At 34.4% G+C, this 25,249-nt stretch overlaps 2 protein-coding genes across 2 annotated transcripts in view; one reads left to right on the top strand and one right to left on the bottom strand.

The window, feature by feature from the left end:
* Positions 1 to 25,249, bottom strand: part of LOC136039740 (septin-2-like) — a 249,200-nt gene that overhangs the window by 58,288 nt on the left and 165,663 nt on the right. The window lies entirely within an intron of this gene.
* LOC136040417 (GPI inositol-deacylase-like) overlaps positions 1 to 25,249 on the top strand; it is a gene marked incomplete in the record, with an annotated part of 65,923 nt that overhangs the window by 15,690 nt on the left and 24,984 nt on the right. Inside the window, 5 exon segments of the mRNA XM_065724691.1 lie at positions 652 to 825; positions 11,269 to 11,522; positions 13,876 to 14,014; positions 16,727 to 16,986; positions 20,656 to 20,985. Of these exon segments, the coding sequence (XP_065580763.1) occupies positions 652 to 825; positions 11,269 to 11,522; positions 13,876 to 14,014; positions 16,727 to 16,986; positions 20,656 to 20,985 (1,157 nt within the window).

Here is a 25,249-nt window from a genome sequence, read left to right as displayed (position 1 = left end):
CTTTCTCTCTCTCACTTTGGGCCCTCTTTCCTATTTTTAAGCATTTTAATTTGTATATGTTATTTTCAGACAACTGACATCACTGGTGTTTTGTTTCTTTTTTCTCTCTCTGGTTTTTGTCTCTTTCTCTCTGTACCCTCTTTCCTTTTAAAGTATTTTAATTTTCAGACAACTAAAATCCCTGGTATTTTTTATCTCTGTCCCTCCCTCTCACTTTCTCTCTCTCTCTCTCTCTCTCTCTCTGTCTGTTTATCTCTCTTTATACCCTCTTTCCGTTTATTAGGCATTCTAATCTGTTTATATTTCCAGACAACTGGCATCTCTGGTGTTTTGTTTCTTTTTTCTCTCTCTGGTTTTTGTCTCTTTCTCTCTGTACCCTCTTTCCTTTTAAAGTATTTTAATTCTCAGACAACTGACATCCCTGGTATTTTTTTTTATCTCTGTCTCTCCCTCTCACTTTCTCTCTCTCTCTCTCTCTCTCTCTCTGTCTGTTTCTCTCTCTTTGTACCCTCTTTCCGTTTATTAGGCATTCTAATCTGTTTATATTTCCAGACAACTGACATCTCTGGTGTTTTGTTTCTTTTGTCTCTCTCTGGTTTTTGTCTCTTTCTCTCTGTACCCTCTTTCTTTTTAAAGTATTTTAATTTCCAGACAACCGACATCCCTGGTGTTTGGCTTGAGACAGACCATCTGTGCATTGTTTGGTGTAAAGAAGTTGTGCTAACTTTAGTACGGTCTCTTTTCGATTTAGTAGACCCAAAAACGCGCCAGATCTATGTTGAGAGTAGAAAACGACGAGAAACATTGGAATATCACCTATTAAAGGTATTTTTGTGTTTTTTAAGGGGATTGAAAAATCTTTTTTCTTTTATATGTTTTAAGTCCTACCATCTACTCTGAATTAAAGAAGGATTTACGTATACATTTAGATCACGAGTGAAAGCGTCCCAAAAATATGAATTATATAGCACTACAACTTTCCCTGCAAATCTCATTAAAATCCATATTAAAATAGGAGCACGTGTAGAAGCAATCGAAGAAAGCGGGATAACGTTTTATTTTGATGGTGAAAAACAATATTAAATTAAAATTAGGAGTTTCTGGAAGACCTCCAGGAACCATGTAACGCCGAGCCAATTACCACAGATGCCTAAGGCTAGTAAATTGGGAAAAAAAATATCAAAAAACGTACTTCAATTAAACATCAAAATCTAAGAGTCAATAAAATCTTTACATCAAATATAATGCTCAAATGACAGTCAATTTGTAATCTTCCGTTGTTTTACAGCGTTTTACGTTGTTACGTTTACAGCGTTTTACGTTGTTACGTTTACAGCGTTCTACGTTGTTTTACGTTGTTCTTTCCTTATTTTGCCGAAAGTCTCTGATGTCTTACAGAAAGGTAGATTCCTCCTCAGTCCAAATTTCAATAGATATCTTGATTTCTAAACAAAGTTCAAAACAAAAGATTTTTGTTTGATTTTTTTTTGTTTGAAGACTGTGTTAGGACACAGTCTTATTTAGCATGACAAAAGTGTCTGATTTTTTTTTCTCTATAATGTATTTAATGGAAAGTACACATACCAAGCCAAAAATTTGATTTATAATATAACTCTGAAACAGGGTTCAGAACTTCGGGGTTTAGACAAGGGGTCCAAAATTCAACACATAAAATTACATCGACAGCCAGATCTCATCGCCAGAATGTCTTTATAGGACATTTTTTGGCTCTGCTTCAATTGCTTCTATTTGGATAAGAGCTTTGGATAATTGCTTGTATTTGGATAAGGAATTTTGTTTTTCTGGCCAACTTAATTTCATATTTTTACTTTATGTAGCTTGGAACATATGTATGAAAAATTCAGTTAATTTTGAGAATTTTGAAACTCAGTGCATAGTGTCACTCCGGTGACCAGATGCCCCGTCCCCTGATGAAACAAAATGTCACCATATGGACTAGCATTAGGCTTCCTTTTGTTTGGATTAGAGCTTAAAAATTCTTTTTTCTGGTCAGCTTCATTTCATAGGTATTTTTATCTAGCTTGAAACACAAGTGTGAGAAATTTATTCAAATTTCAGAATTTTGAAATTCAGGGTATAGTGTCACTTCGATGACCAGATGCCCCGTCCCCTGATGAAAATAAATGTCACCATATGGACTAGCATTAGGCTTCCTTCTGTTTGGATCAGAGCTTAAAAATTCTTTTTTCTGGTCAGCTTCATTTTGTAGGTATTTTTTATCTAGCTTGGAACACAAGTGTGAGAAATTTACTCTTATTGCAGAATTTTATAATTCAGGGCATTGTGTCACTTCGATGACCAGATGCCCCGTCCCCTGATGAAAAAAAATGTCACCATATGGACTAGCTTTAGGCTTCCTTCTGTTTGGATCAGAGCTTAAAAATTCTTTTTTCTGGTCAGCTTCATTTCATAGGTATTTTTATCTAGCTTGGAACACAAGTGTGAGAAATTTACTCAAATTTCAGAATTTTGAAATTCAGGACATAGTGTCACTTCGATGACCAGATAAATCCGTCCTCTGATAAAACAAATGTCTCCATATGGATAAGCATTAGGCTTGCTTCTGTTTGGTTCAGAGCTCAAAAATTGTTTTTCCGGCCAGCTTAATTTTATAGGTATTTCTTACATAATACAGAACGCAAGAGTAGGATATTAAGTCAAGTCATAGAACTTTAAAAATCAGCAAATAGCTTCATGCTGGCGGCAAGATGCCTCGTCGTCCCAAAAAACAAATGTCAAAAATGGACAAAACAATATCAAAAATGGATAAAAAAAATGTATATTTCTATCCACAAATATTCGGCTTACTTCCGTTTGGATCAGAGGTTTGATAGTACCAAATGTGTAACGTAATATTTCTCCAAAAAGTTAGATTGACATCCCACACCTTCAGATAAAGTAAAATCTATCAATTTGTTTAGTCGATCTCCATCTCATTTATTCATTAAATGTTTGGAGTGAATAAATGAACTTATTAGAAGTTCATCAAGTTCAACAATTACCAAACAGAGAGAGCAAAAACTCTAAACGATAGATAATGTCAATTATTATAGATAATTAAATAAAAAAACGAGCTTTATTTCAACTGAAAGTAAGGAAAAACATTAAAACTTAAAACGAACAGAAATGATTATGTATATATAGGGGGCTTTCCCCTCCTCAACACCTCGGCTTTTCACGCTAAAGTTTGAATTTTGTCCCAATTCTTTAAGAACAACTTCTGAAACACAAGTGACGTCTGATCAGAACAATAAAAAGGTTTTTTAAAAGTACTACAAAAGTTCAGCGTGAAGAGCAAGGTGTTGATGAAGGATCAACCTCCTCATATACGTTATAATTTCTGTTTGTTTTAAGTTTTGATGTCTTTCCTTACTTTCAGTTTAAAAAACTCATTTTTTTAATTTAATTTCTGATCGTTTTTAAATAATGCCAAGAAATCTGCCCTACCTCCACGTAAAAACCCCCTCCCCACAGAAATATCCTGTCGATAGTTCAATCCTGGTGAAAATTTACTCTGGACAATTACCCTTAACAACTCCACGCGTAAAATTGAGACGGAAAAGAGAAAGCAAGAAATAGAAAAAAAAAATTTGTATAGGAATTATGGCAAATTCTCTAGTATGTAATTTCCCCTGACAAGTTCATCCCCTCGAAACTTCCCTCCCTATAGAAAATTCCCCCGTGGAAAATCTCCACTAGAATATTCGTCCCCCCACTCGAAAATGTATGCATACTTCCCAATAACAAATACTATGCGTAAACAAAGGGCAAACTTTATAATTCAAAGATCTTTCCCCTAATGCTGTGGGGGCGGGGTATGTAATGTCTAAATGCATAGTTATTAGGCCTTTCAACTATTATGAACAAAATGGCTATCAAAACTTTGATCGGAGGATTTTGGGAAAAAGGGGGTGGGGGAGGGGGCCTAGTTGCCCTCTATCTATTTGGTCGCTTAAAAAGGGCACAACAACGTTTAATTTCCGTTTGAATATATATATATATATATATATATATATATATATATATATATATATATATATATATATATATATATATATATATGTATGTAAGTAAGGAGCGACCCGGCTCAAAAGTAACCACAACTCTAAAAATATAATTTTGATACTAATAGATATATCAAAAGAATTGGCTTATTATGCTTATTTCAAATATGTAAGTTTCATTAAGTTTAGTCTTACCCACCAAAGGCTAGGAGCCTGAGAAAATTTGCCTGATTTTCGAAAAAAAGAGATAAACACACCCTAAAAGTCACAGGCAGAAAACACTGCTGTAGAGGTTTCAAGCTCCTAACAATAAAATGTGGAATTTTGTATTTTTGCCAGACGAAAGATCACGGATGCGTGTTTATTTGTTTTTTTGTTGTTGTTTTCCCCAGTGGTGATTGCATCGACCCATTGATTCTAAAATATCGTGAGAGGGATCATATATATATATATATATATATATATATATATATATATATATATATATATATATATATATATATATATATACATATACACACATATATATATATATATATATATATATATATATATATATATATATATATATATATATATATATATATATATATATATATATATATATATATATATATATATATATATATATATATATATATATATATATATATATATATATATATATACATATTATACAACAACAAATGTCTTTAAAATATGTCGATATATCAACTGTATAGATTATATACAGAAAATATCAACTATTAACAAAATAAGATTACTACGGAACAAAAAAACATGGGAAAGGGGGAACGGTTTTCTGGTTTCCAGAGGAAACGGTGTAAGAGCTGTTGTTTGACCCTTAAAAGCGTTTGTTAGTTCCAAAGATGTTTTGTAAAACTTCTGTGAGTAAATAGACTTACATCCTGCACTTTCAAACAAAGTAAACTCTATCAATTAGCTAAATTTATTTCCTGTCTTATTTGTTTTTTATATATTTTGAATGAATAAATGGATTTATTGGGAACTTTCCAAGTTTAACGAATACAGCATACTAACAAAAGGTATAAATGACAGAAAAAGAATATATAAACTATTAACATAACAACTAAAGAACTAATACAATGTAGAAAAGTAGGACAACGGTTTTTCCTGTCTCTGACAGCTGTTGTTTTACCTGTAAAAGTGGTCAGTAATTCCAAAGGTGTCGTGTGAAACTTCTGGAAAAAGTTAAGTTTATACCCTACACCTTCAGTAAAAGTACTTTTATCAATTGTTCAATTGATAGTATTTGCTCCTTAGGTGTTTTGAATGAAACAATTAATTTATTGTAAACTCGTCAAGTCTAAACAATTACAGCACAGGGGAGTAAAAACCATAAATAACAAAGGAAGAAAAGAGAAAAAGCAACACCACCACAACAGATGAACAAAACAACGATTTCTTTATTTTGTCAAAGTTAAATAAAAAAAATAAGTTTTTTTTCTAACTGAAAGTAAAGAGTGACATCAAAATCGAGTACAACTTATTTTGTATACGAGGGGGACTGTCCTATGCGAAAATCCCTAAAAAAGTGAATTTTATGCAAGCAGAGTAGGCCAGGGGAGGAAGATAGGGTTTTGTAAACTTGTATTTAGCTGTTTCTATTTTCGTCACGTATCTTGTCCAGCTTCAAACTCACCAATAAAAATGTGCTCTAGCGATTTTAGCAGAGGCAGTAAAGAACCAAAAATTTGGTTACAAATTTTTGCAGTAACCAAAAATTTGGAAAACGCATTTAAAAAAACTTTATAGCGAGAAAAATTGCCATTTGTAGCTGATTCAGGTATAGTAACTATTATATCGATTATTCTTAATAGTAAAATGTCATTTTGAAAACAAATTTAAGAAAATTTTGAAAATAGCCTAGAACCTGTTGGAATTAGTGTCGGATCGAAACGAAAAGTACATCTTTGGAATCGCCTTGGCCAAAAACCCTACGTCGGAAACCTACAACCCCTGGCTTGAACAAGAAGGAAAATCACCTTTTTGCATGGATAGCGCTGATGTGTCCTTTTTTTTCTTTCTTCATGGTTTTTGCTTTTAAACTGATTGTGACAGCTGGTTATAAATCTGTCATGTCTGTTTTTATGGTTTATGTGTATCATTATGAGCCCCGTATACTTCTAAATTGTTGTTTATTTTGGTTAAAGTTTGGAGTTAGCAAAATTTAATTGAAACTGTGCATACACAGAAATAAAAGAAATGTAACAGGAATTAATAATTCGCTTTCATCTGTTGCTATTGTATATTATTATTTATTTATTATCTTTGATAAGCATAGTAATTCTTCTCTTACTCTTTTGTAGAGTTGGGGTGGTAATTTCTAATCTTGTAATCATCTCCTAATTCTCTAAAATATGGTATAATTGATCTCAGATCTTTGGATTTTTATAGACTGTTAAATTGAATTCTATAATTGACAAGTTTTTTGTATGGTCTATACAGGATTTTTGACTATTAGGATATTGATCGTAATCGAGTAGGCTTCAAAAAACAAATGGGTTGCGAGCGACCATGCGCATTTAATGTTTGATGCTATAGTTAAAGAGGAAAGATCTATCGCTTTATGTTCTTTTACTTGATATAAAAGTTTGTCTAAGTTAATTTTTTATCTGTTTTCACGAGTTTCTGAGGTCTATACTAAATTATATTAAGTTCACCAGTCCAATGGGATAGAGCTATATATCGGTATTTTAGATTATTATTGATGAAAACATGGATTTCAAACGTCAAACTTGATTTGATCAAAATGAAGATATGCAGGAGTCTCGGTATTTTAAGGAAGCCAAAACATACTTTTCATGGATCAATTTAAAAATTAATTTTTAACTGCTTAATCCAAACTTATGTTTCTTACCGTTACCTTTACCAAGGAAGAAAATACCGACATAACAAGACAACTACGGAATAAAAAAAAAAACTAGAGACAAGGCAACGCCTTCACAACAGGAGAACAGTACAACGATCTGTTGATTTTATATAAATCATAATATTCTTTCTTTTCCTGACTCTTACTGTTACCAAGCAGAAAATCTAGGATTTTCTTATACCAGTCTTCAAACGGCCCCATACTCCTTCCATCATCTCACATATGTCAAAACCATGATATTTCAAGATTGACCTTTCAAACCATGACTCTTCAAATACTAGTACTACAGTGAAAAGCAGAATATATAGAATTGGCAGAATTATAAATATTCAATTACAGAAAATTAAGTAATATATTCAATATAATAATAACGGTCTACAAAACGTGGATTAATAAAAGTAGAATAAAATAGTTCGGCAAACGGGAGGGGTAAAAAGGGGTTAACCACTTCACAAATTTCAGAATCATACTGAACTCCGTTAAGATTCATAAAATTTTGTATAATGATAAAGAAGAGAGGTTCGTGGCACAGCAAACACAGTATTTAAAGGAATTTCCTTTGATTCGGAGGTAATGTAAATTAAGATGTATATTTAGACCTTAATGGAGACATTTAGACAATGCATATTTGGACCTCGCTCCGGATTTACAGTAAAGAGGCATTGTAGAAGTTAACAAATCACTTATATCTGTTATTATTTTTAAGTGATTTGCTGACTTTTGCAGCGTCTCTTTAGTTTTTATGACACTTGATATCTACCAAGTGACATATAGCGATCGCAAATTCTGTCGGTCCGTCGGTCTGTCTGTCTGTCTGTCTCTCGGTCTGTCTGTCCCGATTTTGCTAGTTTAGGCACTTCCAGGTAACCTAGGAGGATGAAATTTGGCATGCGTTTCAGGAACCAGACCAGATTATATTAGAAATTCTCTTTTCCCCGGTTCGGTCGTCTGGGGGGGGGAGAGTGGGGGACGGTTAAATCAGAAAAATTAGAAAAAATTAGTTTTTTTTAACTTACGAACGACTGATCGGATCTTAATGAAATTTGATGTTTGGAAGGATATCGTGTCTCAGAGCTCTTATTTTAAATTCCGACCGGAACCGGTGACATTCGGTGGAGTGGGGGGGGAACCTAAACTCTTGGAAAACGCTTAGAGTGGAGGGATCGGGATGAAACTTGGTGGGAAGAATAAGCAAAAGTCCTAAATACGTGATTTACATAAACGGCATGGATTCGATTTCTTTGGGGGAGTTGGGGGGGGGGTAGTTAGAAAAATTAGAAAAAATGAGGTATTTTTAATTTACGAAGGAGTGATCGGATCTTAATGAAATTTCATATTTAGAAGGACCTTGTAACTCGTATCTCTTATTTTAAATCCCGACCGGATCCAGTGTCATTGGGTGGGGGGGGGGAAATCTTGGAAAATGCTTAAAGCGGAGAGATCAGGATGAAATTTGGTGGGAAGAATAAGCACAAGTCCAAGATACGTGACTAACATAACCGGACTGGATCCGCTCTCTTTGGTGGAGTTAGGGGGGGGGAGTAATTCGGAAAAATTAGAAAAAATGAGGTATTCGTAACTTACCAACGGGTGATCAGATCTTAATGAAAATTGATATTTAGAAGGATCTTATGCTTTAGAACTCCCATTTATAATCCCAAACAGATCCGGTGACATCGGGGGGAGTTGGAGGGGGAAACCAGATTTCTTGGAAAACGTGAAAATCGAGGTATATTACGAATGGGTGATTGGATCTTAATGAAACTTGATATATAGAAGAATCTTATGTCTCAGATGCTCCATTTTCAATTCGAATCGGATATGGGGACATAGAGGGCTGGAGGGGGGAAACAGAAATCTTGGAAACCGGAAATCTTGGAAAACTCTTAGAGTGGAGACATCGGATGAAACTTGATGGGAAGAATAAGTACAAGTTACAGATACGAGATTGTCATAATTTGAACGGATCCGTTCTCTTTGGGGGAGCTGGGGGTTGTTAATTTGGAAAAAATTAGAAAAATTGAGGTATTTTTAACTTAAGAACGGGTGACCGGATCTTAATGAAATTTGATATTTAGAAGGAACTCATGTCTCAGAGCTCTTAGATCAAATCCTTAATAGATCTGTTGACATTGGGGGGAGTTGGAGGGAGAAACAGGAAATCTTGGAAAACGCTTAGAGTGGATAGATCGGGATGAAACTTGGTGGGTAGAATGAGCAAATGTCGTAGATACGTGATTGAAGTTACCTGACTGGATCCGCTATCTTTGGGGGAGTTAGGGGGTGGGGTTCAGTGCTTTGGCGCGTTTGGTGCTTCTGGACGTGCTAGGACGATGAAAATTGGTAGGCGTGTCAGGGAGCTTCACAAATTGACTTGGTTAAGTTGTTTTCCTCGATTCGACCATCTGGTGGCTGAAGGGAGAGGAAAAATTAGAAAAACTAAGGTATTTTTAACCTACGAGTGGGTGATCAGATCTTAATGAAACTTGATATTTAGAAGGACCTCGTGACTCAGAGCTCTTATTTTAAATCTCAACCGGCATTAGCCTCTGATTTTCCTTTTAAATCAATCTATTGATTCTTAGAATTTTGCTAGAGCTCATACCATATGAGCTCGTGGCTCTTCCGACCTCGTCACAAGTGCCATATGAGCTCTTAGCTCTTTTTTTTTGGATCGAAATTGTCTAACTATGACAAATTTGCAATATGAGCATAGAAATTAACCACGGTTACCACCTCTACTGGTTTATGACCATCGCTAAATTTTAGCTATAAATTTGATTAAATTGTGATTTCTTTCCATTGGACCTTGTTTTTTGTTGTTGTTTTTTTGCTGCCTAGTTCGGTAGCACTACCTGTGTCTTGAAGTTTTAGTCTTGATAATATACTTTTTAGGATCAATATAAAATTAGAACAACTCGGAATCGCTCCAAGAGTAAATTAGAATATCATACTGGTGAATTTTTTTTAACGTGAAAACTTTTGTTAAGTTCCGACACAGCGGTAAAACAGTTTCCCAGCCTGTAAAAGCAGTTTTTTCCCTGTAGAAATGTGACTTATTACCTTTTCTTTTTTTCCAATTCAGTAAGTCAATCAATCATTTTGTTTCTCTTAGATAATTGTTAAACAAGAACTCTAATGGTTGTTTAGCCCCAAAAGCCTATACTGTTGGGGATAATTGGAAAAATAGGTTAGCTTACTATTTTCCCCTAACTCCCCTGTGCTAACTCCTGTCTGACTCCACACGTCTGGCCGAGTGTGGATTGGTGCGCTGTATTCAGGATCCTTTGTCCGAGAGGGCCAGGGTTCGAATCCTAGTGTACCCAATTATTTAACTTGGGACGGGGGTCAGTGGGGTGACTCTGTAAGCTCAGCCAGAGTCGACCCAGCTCTAAATGGGTACCTGGAGAAATCTGCGGAAGGTAAACAGGAAGGGTGTGCGAAAGCACAGGATGGTTGGCCCTCAATACCCCATTGCGCTTCCTGGCTGAAGGGCTGAGAAACGGAGATCAGCACCGCCGATAGGGACTATAAAGTCCAATGCCATATTCTTTACCTTTTACTCTTTTTTTACCTGTGCTAGAGGGTATTGGGGATTGGCAGCGGGATCTCTTCTTTTTAAATTAGTCTAGAGATAATCTGCCTGTGTAAAAATGTGAAAGCTTGGCTTAATTATGTGCTTTTTTCATGTTTTCGATCTCCCCTTTTTTTCCAACGATAAATCATCGATATTCTTTCAGATAAGAGAAATTTAACTGAATTTTCCATCCTGTTAGTATTTTTGTTTGCTCTTTACATCCATATAAATTGTTTCTTTCAAATAAATGTTTCAAGTATGTTTCAATAAAACGTTTCAAATAAAAAAGAAAACTGAAAAAAAAGACGGACTGGAAGCTAGCTAAGATTGTTTGAGAGTATTAGAAACCATTTCTGTAATGCAAATATGTGACAAGTGTGATTCTGATGTAGATATTCCATCGTTATAATAAAAAAACAACATGTCTTTTCCATGACTGATCTCACAGGCCCATTAGGCAGTTTACTAGTGCTTATCAAATTGCGTGCGTTGTGTAAATTGATATTTTAAAGAAAAAAACAATAAAAAATAACTTAATTTCATTTCTGGGATCTCTTCTCAAACTTTTAAAATTTAGGACGATTTTCTTATTTTTTTAAGATCAGTGGCAATCCTAAGCTTAGCTCACTTTTTGAAGTCTACAGTGCTTTGTTTTTACCAGTAGTTATTCCCTGCCTCTCCATTTTTCTTTGTTATGGTTTTCTCTTTCTACCCTTTCCTTTTCTGTGAAGAATCACTGATCAAAAAGAAAACAAAATTATTGTTTTTTCCAGAGAAATGGAGGAAAGAGCATTAAAAACCGTCCATCTGAGCGTAAGGTCCAATTTGATAATAATGCCCGCTGGCGAGAGGTCATAATGCGACAGATGACTTTGAGAGCACCTGAGGGCAACACAGAATACTACATGTTTCAAGCGGGTGAAAATCCACGTCATAATCTATTAACTGCAATTGCCTATTATTGGGATGCTGAAGATTGGGTCTTTGCCTGTTTCCCTTCATCTTATAAGCTGAGCGTAAGATATTGGTAATTTCTATTTCTATTTGTTCTATTGATAGTGTTTTTTTTTGGTAATTTACTTTCTACTGGCATTACACTTGTGTTTGTGCTCTGGTATTTGCTGGCAATTCCATTTAAGTGGCACCGTTTTATTTGCGGATTTGATCATCAGTTATTGATACGTTTATCACCAATTGTAGGGTAGTTTTTGCAGGGGATTTTAGTGGTCGTCGATAGTTGGTTATATATGAATATCAACTTTGGACCAATTCAAATAGTCAGATACATTAAAGTCAGTTTAAAGTCATTTAGTCTCTCAAGCCAGTTTATGATAAGGTAACTGATATGAGCTGTTGGTAGTTCGAAAGGTTGTAGAAACTGTTGTTGATGTTGTCTAGAGGAATTACCCCAGGTTGGATTCGGTACTTATGAAGGTATATCAAACAATAAGCCGGACAAAAAGTATGGTCCCACTTTCTAGTTATGTCCAAAGCACATTTATGAAAAAAAAGTTGATTACCATAACTTTGGAGCTGTGCTTTGGGCCTTAATAAAAAGTAGAACGTCCTCGAATGGGTTATGAAAGGGTCATAATAAAGGAATTAAGGAGAACTGGGATTTCATGGGAGGAAGTAAAGAGTGGAGCTTTAACCTGGTCGGAGTAGAGGAACCGCGTGCACAGTTGTATTTACCTTGGGCGGCTTGGTGCTACAGTTAATTATCAGCAGCACTAGTAGTATAAGAATACTCTCCCTCACACCTTGGTAAAGATCTTAAGCGACTAGATTTTTATTATCCCTACAAAGTATTTACAAAGTATGTACCTATTGTCAACTTGATTTTGTTGGTTCAAGGATGCAGGTGTGCCAAGTTTTGGGTAGGCTATTGCCTCCTTGCTCCCCCTCTCGTAGATTTTGAAAATTGGATCCTTTTTAATTTTCATCGAAATATACTTTGTTTGGTATTTTCATTCGACAAAAGAAATTAAAGAAAAGAACAAAGTTGCCCCCCCCCAAGATTAAAAATGCAACCGGTCTCCTCCCCTAAACTCTCGTGAATCGATGCACCTCCAAGGAGGCTTTGGTATTGGCTTTCCGAAAATGATGTCGTACATTTGCTCAGAATAGTAAAGCAGGAGCCACAAGCGCTCCTTAACACTTATTAAATAAAAAAAACAAGTTTTTTCAAATGAAAGTAAGAAGCGACATTAAAACTTAAAACGAACAGAAATTACTCCGTCTATGAAAGGGGCTTTTCTTCCTCAACGCCTCCCTCTGTACGCTAAACTTTGACTCTTTCTCTTAGCTCTACTTTTTTTAAAAGGAAAATTTTTATTATTTTATTAAAATTTATCCAATAAAAGGACCATTTTATATGACAAATAAAGGGATTAAATGGCAGTAACAATATTCTGTGAATGGAATTTCAAGTAGTGACTCATCTACAAGTAATTAGTGTATGCAACCTTGTATTCCAGCATAAGGTTATTGACTGTAGTGTAAACAATTTTTTTCTGTCGTTGTTTTTGCTACTTGTTCTGAAAATGTCTTGGTTTTTGCAGAATGGAGTGTGTTTTCAGGTAATTTATTGCATTGTTCTATTCAAAAAAAATCTGTGGGTTGGAGGTTCAACTCAATTTTCTTAGGGGGTATGGAGGGGAAATTCATAGCGTATTTTTAGGCTTATACATCTATTTCATCAGGGGAAATCCCATATCAACGACTCTAGGCGTCATTAATCAAATGTATTTTCAGCGGAGCTATGGAGCTAGTAGTTAAATCAAAGAGAAAAATAGAGATCGCTCTATACTAAAAAGTTAAAAAGTTTACTTTAATTCCATTGGTTTATTTTCGTTAATCGTCACCTTTTTTAAGAAAAAGACATTATGCCTCAGGAAGGGACATAAAATTCTTGTTCAGACCTACAGTGACTGTGCTCTGTTACCGTGGTAAGTAGTGCTCTGTCTTGAAAAGGCACTGCTATTGCCACGGTTGCCTGTCCGCCTCGGAAGACTGAAGTCTAAGTAAGAGGAAATTTTTCGCCGTTACTACCCTCTTGCTTATGCAGTAGGTTCTAAAGATGGTATGAGCTAATGGATGGGAGTAAATTGAAAAACCGTAGAAAATAAAAACTGATCCTGTTTTCTTGATAGTTCAGAAAACCATAGGAAAACTTTAACTTGCAGAGATTACACTTGATTGCAGATGGTTACGTTGATTTGGCCACTATCTCTCTCTATCTCTCCTCTCCACTATCTCTCTATCTCTCCCACTATCTATCTCACTATCACTTATCTCTAAAGCAAGCCTAAATATTGTTCAGTTAATGCTGCATGAAAATGTCTGAAGTCCATAATACTAACTTTCATTTGTTTTTGCAGTGAATCTGGAAAGAGTTTGACCTACTTGACAACCCTACTTCCTCATTCAGGGAAAATGGTTACACTTGATTTGGCCAAGGTGTACAAAAGTGGATATACCCATGTTGTTTTTGTCGTTCCCCAAAGGCTTTCTAGAAAGGTATTTATTGTACCCAATATGCTGAAAAGCAAATTGTATTTAGTCCAATTTTAAATCTAATCTGGCATTTTATAATAAGATGACCTCAGTCCAGACACAAAGCTAATATTTTTTTCTTGTGACAGATTAGTCGTAAAGTTGAAGGCAAAAGATGCGGCACTAGACCTTTAAAATCCAAACAGGTGGTGTTGATCTCCGTTTAAACGCCCTTTAGCCAGGAAGTGCAATGGGGGTTTGGGGGCCGTCCATTCTGTGCTTTCACACACCCTTCCTGATTACCTTCCCCAGATTTCTCCGGGTGCCCATTTAGAGCTGGCTGGACTCTGGCTGAGCTTACAGAGTCACGCGACTTGTCCCCATCCCAAACCAAATAATCGGCCACACCAGGAACTGAACCCACGCCCTTCGGACAGGGGTCCAAATCCGGGGTGCCAAGTTCATCGTAAGAGCAAAAGAAAGTGAACTGTCTCCCAACTACCAGAAGCTATAAAAAACGTCGCTATAAACGTAAGATTATGCGGAGGGCTGAGTCTTAGAATTTCTTATTCAGGGAAAATGGTTACACAAAATATAAGAAGATAACGAGGAATTAGACAGTGACTCACACACAACTTAAGGGAATTTTCGGCTATGTGACAAATAGACCTCAGCATGTCGGAATTATCGAGGCATTAGTCTGGTCTCTGTAGGTAGCAAATTACTGAGTAATATGATACTTTTTAGACTGAGACATGCTGTAGACAAAGTTTTAAGGGAAGAACAATGCGGTTTTAGAAAAGGTAGAGGATGTGTCGACCATGTTTTCACTCTTAGGTTAATAATTGAGAAGTCCCTTCGTTGTCAAACACCTTTGGTCCTTAGTTTTATCGATTATGAGCAAGCTTTCGATTCTGTTGATAGAACAGCGTTAACAAAGGTCTTATCGTTATATGGTATACCAGAAAAATACATTAAAGTGATTTGCGCTATGTACGAGAATAATACTGCTGCGGTTAAGGTAGGAAATGAGGTTAGCAACTGGTTTTGTATTAAATCAGGAGTTAAGCAGGGTTGTGTTCTATCCCCCTTTATATGGATCATTTTGATGGACTTCGTCTTAAGGAGCACAGGAAAGGCAATTGGAGACCATGGAATCAAATGGGGAGGAAGAAAGCTCCTGGACTTAGATTATGCTGATGATTTAAGCATATTAGATGAAAGTGTGAGCAAAATGAATGAATTTTTAGAGGTTTTACGAGTTCAGGGTGCTAAAATAGGCTTGAAAATTAATGTTAAGAAGACTAAGTCACTAAGGTTAGGAATAAGTGAAGATGAACAGGTGACCTTAGGTAACGAAAAGATTGATCAGGTTGGGAGCTTCAGTTACCTTGGTAGTATTATTAGTAAAGATGGTGAGAGCAGTGAAGATGTTAAAAGTAGAATAGCTAAAGCTCAGGGTGTTTTTTCACAGTTAAAAAAAGTTTGGAAGAATAGAAAGATAAGCCTACAAACCAAGATTAGAATATTGGAAGCTACAGTGATGACAGTGGTCAAATATGGCTCTGAAGCATGGACACTCCGAAAAGCAGATGAAAATTTACTAGATGTTTTCCAGAGAAATTGCCTACGGATTGTTCTGGGTACCCGGCTGACTGACCGTATTTCAAACAGTAGGTTGTACGAAAAGTGTGGTTCAATCCCGCTTTCTGGGGCTATAATGAAAGAAAGGTTGAGATGGCTAGGCCACGTTCTACGGATGAAGGATGACAGATTACCGAAGATTGTCCTTTTTGGCCAACCGTCTGGGGCTACACGGAAAGCAGGTCGTCCTTGTCTGGGTTGGGAGGATGTCATAAATAAGGATTTAAAGGAAATGGGAACTTCCTGGGAGGGTGTAAAGAGGGAGGCTTTAAATAGATTAGGTTGGAGGAGGAGCGTGCGTAGCTGTGTTGGCCTCAGGCGGCTTGGTGCTGCAGTGAGTTATTAGTAGTAGTAGTAGTAGTAAATATAGTATGAATACCAAAACAAACAAAGCTAGAATAATTTAACTCATCTTAAAACTCTTTGCTGAATTAACGACGAATTAAGAACTACAAAAGTGAAAAAGTGGATATATTTGGGGATTGTCATGTTTTGACAAAATAATGGAGAAGAAAAAAAAGTTAAAAGATGAAGGAATAAAAAAATGAAATTATAACAAGACTTCCTTATCTAGGGAAAACATTTACACGAAGTATAGGAAAATAACGAGGAGTTTTCTGCAGAATGTGACTGAAACACAACACAAGTGAATATTTCGGCTATATGACTAATAGCCGTCCCCAGCGAAATGTAATGTAATTGCTAAAACTAAGTATCAAAGGAGAATCTAACTGACTAAAATTGCTATTGGATGAAGGATTCTAAATTCTTATGTGATATTTTTGTATATAAATATAAATTAGTTATTTGTTTATTGTTTATTTATTTGTTAGACACTTAGCAATGTCAAGATAAACACGATATCCTTTGTGTGAAAAACCACAATTAAAACTTACTTTACATTTGCTGCTCAAGTTTAGTATTTAATTTCTAAAAATGTATAAAAAATAGTATTTTTTTCTTGTCCAGTCAAAATTTTGAGTTTGAGATATATCTTAAGTTTTAATTTTAGTAATTTCATTTAGATTTCAAGAAAGTGCTGCTATACTTCATTCTAAATTCGTTTGAAACACATAAAGGCTCATTTTATAGGCTTGGTTAGACATTGATATTTATGCTGAGAGTGAGCGTCATCGCAAAATAGACTTCACTACCCCAATACCAACTACACGAGTTGGCTTGCCTATAGACCAAGGCTCTGTTATGAACGTATATGATTTAGTTGGGTTGGACAAGGCTTGGCAGTCATTTGACCTTACTATAGAAACTAGTTGCAGTGGAGAGACTCGACGTGCTGGTTTTATTTGGTTTGCTCCTCCTTGGAGCAATGAAGGAGTCACCGAGGCTCTAAGGTAGAATGTTTCCAAATACTGACAATTACCTACAGATTCCTGCTTGTTTTGTTCTTAATTTTGATATATACTGTTGCTTTCCAACTTGCTTTGTTTTATGCTTCTCACTTTGTGCTTCATCTTATTCTTTCTTGTTTTCCGTTTGCTTATTTCATTTTATTTATTTTCATGGATTCAAATCCTGGGGTAGACGTGGGGAGTAGGTAGTCAAGTGCCTCCCCTAGATTTCCCGTTCTTCTAACTCCTACATTAAAAAAATTTTTTTTTAGTATCTTTTAGTGAAAAGTATTTTCCAAAAATTCGAAAAAAACTGTCCCTCCTAGATTTCAAAAATATATTCCCCCCCCCCTCTCTTTCTAGATTATTGTCATTGGTGCCTTTTTCGCTGATAACTGTGTCTAGGTGTTTTTCTAAGACATTTTTTTAAGCTGTATAAAAAGTTTGATTGCTCACAATGGTCATGATTTACTGTTATTCTTATTACATTCTGTTACATTCTTACTATTATCTAGACGTACAAGCCGTTTCTTTGTAGCATTACTGAAGATGATAACCATAATTTAGTATAACAAATGAAAAATTGTAGGTGGTGCTGATAGGCTTTTCCTTAGGCTCCTATTCTGCCTGTATAATTGTCAAGTTATGTATGATGTTCATTTTTAATATTCCATGATTGTTCTAAAAATATTAAGTCAGCTCCTTTACAAAAGGCTAGAAACAATGATGAGCCAATAAATTAATAGATAACTAAAAGTAACTATGATAATTGAATAAATAGATGATATGTAAACTAAATTAATAGTTAATAAATAAATACTGTTGCTGCACGCTACTGTGTATATATACTAGTAACAGAACCTGTCGGATACAATGCATAACAACGAAAAAACGTAAGCGTATTCTCTATTGTGTGACCTTGGACCTAGGTTTCTCCCCCCTCCCCATTAGCATAAAACTCTGGTTTGATTTCCTTGTTACCAATTGGCAAAAGTATTGTACAAATATAGGCATAAATTTATGCTGTTCGCCCTATGCTTCTTTTTTTTAGTGTTATATGGTTTGATCTGGAAGCCAAATTGGGCTTTATTCGTTTGATAGTCAAAACTCTCCTATGGGATTATCTGATATGCCAATTTGATAAGCCAAATTGGGCTTCATTCGTTTGATAGTCAAAACTCTCCTATGGGATTATCTGATATGCTGACGATGATGACAAAATCTTCATCGATATCATTTCCCTTTTGAGGGGTGTTTCTCCCCTTTTTCTAAAGTCTTTAAATTTCTTAAAGAAGATGATGGCAAAATCTTCATCGAAATCAATCTCCTTTTAAGGGGTTTTTCTTCCCCTTTTCTAAAATCTTTAAATTTTTTTGAGAAAATAACTTTTGATGGCTAACTTTGAACTTAATGAATCTAATATATTAACATTTTCGCTTTTCTTATATTGTCACTTGCTTTGACTTATCTCTTTTGTCTTTACTTCATTTTGACACATGTTGAATTCTATGTTTTTGTGCGTTTCATGCTTTTAATTTTCTAAGTTTTTTTTTTACCTAGACTCATTGTTAGTTATAACTTGCTTTTAAAATTTTTCTTTTATTTTTAATTTTCTTTGACTGACGTTTCATTTATAATTCATGTTTGATTTTGAAATTGTTTGATCTCGGATGCTAATCGGCCTTATTAGCTTCTGAAAGTCGAACCTTTGCACAAGGATTCTCTGACATGCTGAAGCTAAAGATAAAATTTTAATCAAGACCACTCCCCTTTTGATAGTTTTCACTAATTTTATTTTCGACAGTAATGCAAATTTTGTCAAAATAGTGACTTTCTATTGATAACCTGTAAACTGAGGGACTAGGACTAATATTCCTTGTATACAATATTGACTATAACACTTATTTCGCTCTTTTAATGTTCGGTAGAGGCGGCGGCAGTAGAAGTCCCCAAAGAAAATAGAACTGTTTATTTGAAAAATGGAAAGTAAATCAGTTTAAAATTCAATGCGTAACAGATTTATGATATGTACTTCCTTATACAAATAGGCCAATAAAATTAATACTCTTTTAACCTGACATCGGTTTGAACCCGTATGGAATTTGTATAAGAAACGGATAAATTTAAATTTCAAAAGTATTTATCAAATTTATATTTATTATTATTGTAGATATTTTAATAGTAGATTATTATAAACATTATAGTTATTAATTATAACAGTATGAAAAATCATTATATATATATATATATATATATATATATATATATATATATATATATATATATATATATATATATATATATATATATTACATATAATATTAATATATAATTGATGTATTAATAGTATATTATTATAAACATTTATAGTTATTAATTATAAAAATATAAAAAAAAAATCATTACAAACTTTGAACTTACCGATTTTTTTAAATTTTGCAATTTTTTTCTTCCTACTTTTTTTCAACTTGTTTCACTTACTTTTACTTCTTTTTGACGAAAAACCTCCCTAAGTTTTGACTTACAGTTAGTTAAAACTTGTTTTTAGCTTGTTTATTTTGCTGCTAATTTCTCTGAGTCGTGTTTTGTCTATGTTTCAAGTTACACTATTTATATTATTTAACTTGGAAAATAAGTGTGACTGCATTATCTTAAGATAGCCATTTATGGAAAAAAATATTATCTTCTAAGGTAGGATCTCAAATATTTGGTCCCACAAGTGATGTCACTGTGATTATGCCTTATATAGGTGTGTGAAACCTGTATAGGCTCTGATAATCTCTGAATCATATATAGCATATAGTCTTATTTTGTTGTTATTATATGTTATTTTGTCGAAGCGAAAAACAAAGACGTAAAAATGGAGAAATAAAAGGACAAGCCAATGGAGGATAATATTCAAATAGTGAATGAGAAAAATGGAACAAAGCAGATACTTTGGGAAATTGTATTTTTCAAAATCCAGGGTGGGGGGTGAATTTGTTGTTCTTTTCAATTTTTCTAGTAAAATACCAGAAATGTAATTTTTGTTTATGAAACACGCATTTTCCAAATATAGGGAGGATTCTTTCTAGGGGATAGGGGGGTATGGCAGCTCTTGTTTTTTCAGTGCTTAAAGAAGTTTATGAAGTTGTTTCAAGTGAAGTTTATGAGGACCTTGAACACTTGTAGGTGCCATTATACCTTCGAACTTCCAGTTTCTTTCATGTAGAAATGTCGCACTTAAATAAATGAAATTAAATAATTTCATGTCGAAAAGTCAGATGTAAATAAATAAAAATTTCATTAATAAATGAAAACTGTTAATAAATGGAAACTGTGTTAAAATTTGGTCTGAAACTTTTCGGGAGAAGAGAGGGGCGCTAATCGAGATTTTGCCCCGGGTACAAGAGAGGCCAGAACCGTCACTACACCTGAAGAACAAAATTCCTGGACCCAATTTCATACCAAGGCTACGTCCGAGTTGGGCTACTCCAAATGTTCTACCTGTACGCTATGGCCTTAGATTAGCCCTTGAATAAAAGCTTCTCTAGCCTTTGAATTACTGTTGAATGTCATGATCCCTCCCCCTAAATTTCATCTTTGGCTGTAGTAATTAGAACATTTGAAGATAACGTTTTTGAAAATATGTGTTTTAAGTTTTTATCATTACTAACCGCCGCATTCATTTAGGAGAAATGCTTCAAGAACATTGGCGTTGCAACTACATCGTCCAAAACCGAAAGATCGACCAACCCTTGAAACGCCGAAATTATATTTTGCTACTAATCCTCAATGTAACTACTTGGTTACTTTAAAACTCAACATCTTTGGTGTTTTTTCGCAATTACTACGATTTTATGGGCCTTTAATACCTGGTGTTTGTGCTGCTGTTCTCTTGGAGGTATTACGACTTCAGTTAAATTCACCGAAAGACGTGGTACCATCTTACTTTACAACAATCTTGAATATATCCTTGGTTCGTCTTCTTCTTCTTCCTAAATTGTTAGGAACCATTCTTGGGTAAGATAGCTACTATGTGTTTTTTTCCTTTTAAGGTACTGGTAGCACTGGAAGCTCAGGGCGACACCTGAAACAAACAGTGCTGTCTCGTGTTTCCTAGTAAAATCTTAATGCTATGTATGCTGTTAATTCTACCTTCTACCGCTTGTGGTGTTAGTTGTAAATGCAATTTAGCCATTTTTTCTATTCAATTTGGCAACACTATGAACGATAGTAACAGGGAATCGATAGGTTACAGGGAATCGATAGGTTACAGGGAATCGACAGGTTACTGGAAAACAGGAAATCTTTGCGAAAAAGGGCTTACAATATATTGGAAATCCAGACATGGAAAATCCAGGCCTCCCCTGGAAAAATCCCTTAATTTATTTATTCAGACTGTAATAAGGAAGCAAAAAATTGTATTTATGTATATATATAATTTTAAATTTTTATATCTATTTATATACCTAAATAAACAGAAGCGAATTCCCTGTATTTTTATTCATTAAAACTGCATTGTTAATTCACCCTCTGGATTGTAAATATGTAAATAGAAATAGATCACTAATACAATATACCATATGCACAAGAAGATTATGCTCGTTTGACAAGAATGTCAAGTTTCATAAAAGACAAAATGCTCAATTACAAGCAGAATGGTGATAATAATATGATAACGGTGACAATATTGACTATTGCCATATTATTGACTATTATTGACAATATTGACTATTATCATATTATTATCACCATTTTGCTTGTAATTGAGCATTGTGTCTTTTACGAAACTTGACATTCTTGTCAAATATGTAAATAGAAATAGATAACTAATGTAATATACTATATATACGAGAAGATTATGCTCGTTTGAGAAGAAGTGCGGCTACAAGAATGTCAAGTTCCACAGAAGACACAATGCTCACTTACAAGCAAAATGGTGATATAATATGATAATGGTGACATGGTTAACTCCCGTCATCGAGAGCACAAAGAACAAAATAATTTTTACCTTTCCAGAAAGGAATAAACGTAATAAATGCATTGCTTATATTAAACTGTAAAATAATCTATTGACTAGATTTGAATAAGAAAGTTAAGTTTAAGAGCATTGTACCCTCTATAGAAGTAAGTCTAGGAGCGTTTTACCCTCTATTGAAGTTAAGTCTAGGAGCATTTTACCCTCTATAGGAATAAGTCTAGGAGCATTTTACCTTGTATAGAAGTTAAGTCTGGGAGGATTTTACCCTCTATAAAAATTAAGCCTATGAGCCTTTTACCCTCTATAGTAGTTAAGTCTTGGAGCATTTTACCCTCTATAGAAGTTAAATCTAGGAAGATTTTACTCTCTATAGAAGTTAAGTCTAGGAGTATTTTTCCCTTTATAGAAGTTAAATCTAGGATCATTTTACCCTCTATAGAAGTTAAGTCTAGGAGCATTTTACCCTTCATCGAAGTTGTCTAGGAGTATTTTACCCTCTATAGAAGTTAAGTCGTTGAGTGTAGTTTACCCTTTCCAGAAGTTAAGTATAGAAGTATTTTATCCTCTATAGAAGTTCAGTCTAGGAGCATGTTACCCTCTATAGAAGTTAAGCTAGGAGTATTCTACTCTATATAGAATTTAAGTCTAGGAGCATTTTACTCTCTATAAAAGTTAAGTCTAGGAGCATTTTACCCTCTATAGAATTTAAGTCTAGGAGTATTCACCCTCCATAGAAGTTGTCTAGGAGCATTTTACCCTCTATAGAAGTTAAGTCTTTGAGTGTATTTTACCCTTTCCAAAAGTTAAGTATAGAAGTATTTTATCATCTATAGAAGTTCAGTCTAGGAGCATTTTACCCTCTATAGAAGTGATGCTAGGAGTATTTTACTCACTATAGAATTTAAGTCTAGGAGCATTTTACTCTCTATAAAAGTTAAGTCTAGGAGTATTTTACCCTCTATAGAATTTAAGTCTAGGAGTATTTACCCTCCATAGAAGTTAAGTCTAGGAGCATATACTCCCTATGGAAGCTAAGTCTAGGAGCATTTACTATCTATAGAGGTTAAACGTGGGAGCAGTTTACCCTCTATAGAAGTTAAGTCTAGGAGTATTTTACTCTATTGGAGTTAAATCTACGAGTATTTCACCCTCTATAGAATTTCAGTCTAAAAGTAGTTTACCCTGTATAGAAGTCAGGTCTAGGAGTATATTACCCTCTATAGAAGTTAAGTCCACGAGCTTTTTATCCTCTATAGAAGTTAAGTCTATGAGCATTAAATCTTCTATAGAAGTTAAGACTAGGTGTATTTTACCCTCTATACAAGTGAAGTCTAGGAGCATTTTACCCTCTATAGAAGTTAAGCCTAGCAATATTTTACTCTCTATAGAAGTTAAGTCTAGGAGCATTTTACCCTCTATAGAATTTAAGTCTAGGAGCTTTTTACCCTCTATAGAAGTTAAGCCTATGGGCATTTACTCACTATAGAATTTGAGTCTAGGAGTATTTACTCACTATAGAATTTGAGTCTAGGAGTATTTTAACCTCTATAAAAGTTAAGTCTAGGAGCATTTTACCCTCTATAGAAGTTAAGACTGGGTGCATTTACCCTTTATAGAAGTTAAGTCTAGGAGTATTTTACCTCTTATAGAAGTTAAGTCTTGGAGCTTTTTACCCTCTATAGAAGTTAGCTACTAACCACTAGCCTCACCTCCTACTTAATCTATAATCTATAAAAATGAGGACTAAATGGGTCTGGTGATTCAGACACTTCTCAGTTATTAATCTAGGAGTGAAAATTTAGTTGAGGCATCCTCTCCTTCTTCCTAAAACACCACTGTTTTTCTCGTTCAGTAATCTAATTCCTGTAGAAATATCTCTATAATTACTCCAATCGCTCTTATAAATTTCCTCATTTAAGGGTTTAATTAAGTTCTGCTAAAATTTTTCAGTACTTCCGCTTTCTCAAATATCATATTTATGATCTTTGGTAGTTTTTCCGTAACTTTGCAACCATCATATTTCAAAAACTCACTTACCTCAGTATCAGCACGTGAGGGTATGTTATTTTTAATCCGTTTAGTACCGTCTCTAATCCCTTTTTGCAAATTGAGCCAATTTTCACTTCAAAATTGTCAAAATAAATTTTATACTATCCTGTATCATTTCTTACAGCTTTGTCACGGTTTAACACATTCTCAAACTGTTCTGCCAATCTCTCTTTAATACTTTCAATATTAATAATTTGGGCCCTATTTTTATCCTTAACTGGAATAAGTCAATGTTAACTGCTTCTTCTCAATGTCCTTGACCTGTCAAAACACAGTCTTACTTTTATGTCATGTAGTTTCATCTTCTTGATCCATGGAAATTTAACTATGAGCTCTATTGAGCTCATAGAGCTCTAATGGAGCTCTATGAGCTCCATTTAACATCTCCTTATTTCGCATTTCCATTTCCCTTTAATCGCATTTCCATTTAATCGCATTTCCTTTTCCCTTTAATCGCATTTCCATTTAATCGCATTTCCATTTCCCTAGCTTTACTTTTATCTGGTAAGTTTCGTCACTAGGAAACTTCGCGTACAACCCCTTCTTTGGTTTACTGACAAGCAAATAGTAAACATTATACAAAAAATACGAATTATACCATATCTGATAAACACCATTTTTGGGGGGGGGGGTCTTTAAAGAAAAATTCCATATGATGGTTCAAACATAACACAAGTCTAGAAAAATTACAAAAGGCAAACATTCTATTAAAATTAAGATCTTTTTATTGAAAAATCTTACGTATAACCTAGGTTAAACTAATTAGAATCAGAACGTTTTTTCTCGACCTTCTCTATCTTAGTTAAAAGTTTTACCCCGTTATTATATGTTCAGTTCATTTTAATTAAAAACGAATGGTTGTGTAGTCAAAGGTATTATTCATCTTAAGCCTAGAATATACTGTACAATTTATTCACAGATATTGAAACAATAAAGGATAGATGGGGGCATAAGCGAAAAATATCCCACTGATTTCTCAAAACATCTATGTTTGTTTCAAAACATCTTGGATCTTGGATATTGAGTTTAGATGCTAGGAGAGGTAACACTGGACAGCTAGAATTATTTTGCCATAATGTTATTCCAGCACTTCAAGTGTCTTTGGTTTGCTCAGATTTGGTGTAATCTCAAAGATATGGTCCAGCTTGTTTACTATCTTTACTGTTTATCAGTTGTAGTACCGGAATTCCTTCTATTTTTAAGGAAAAGAAACCTCGTCGAAGCTTTTTTATGATATTCGTACACTTAAAGTTT

This window comes from Artemia franciscana, chromosome 20, assembly GCF_032884065.1.
Source record: "Artemia franciscana chromosome 20, ASM3288406v1, whole genome shotgun sequence".
NCBI classification, from domain to species: Eukaryota; Metazoa; Arthropoda; class Branchiopoda; order Anostraca; family Artemiidae; genus Artemia; species Artemia franciscana.
Note: the sequence above shows the minus strand (reverse complement) of the source record. Positions and strands in the feature narration are given on the sequence as shown.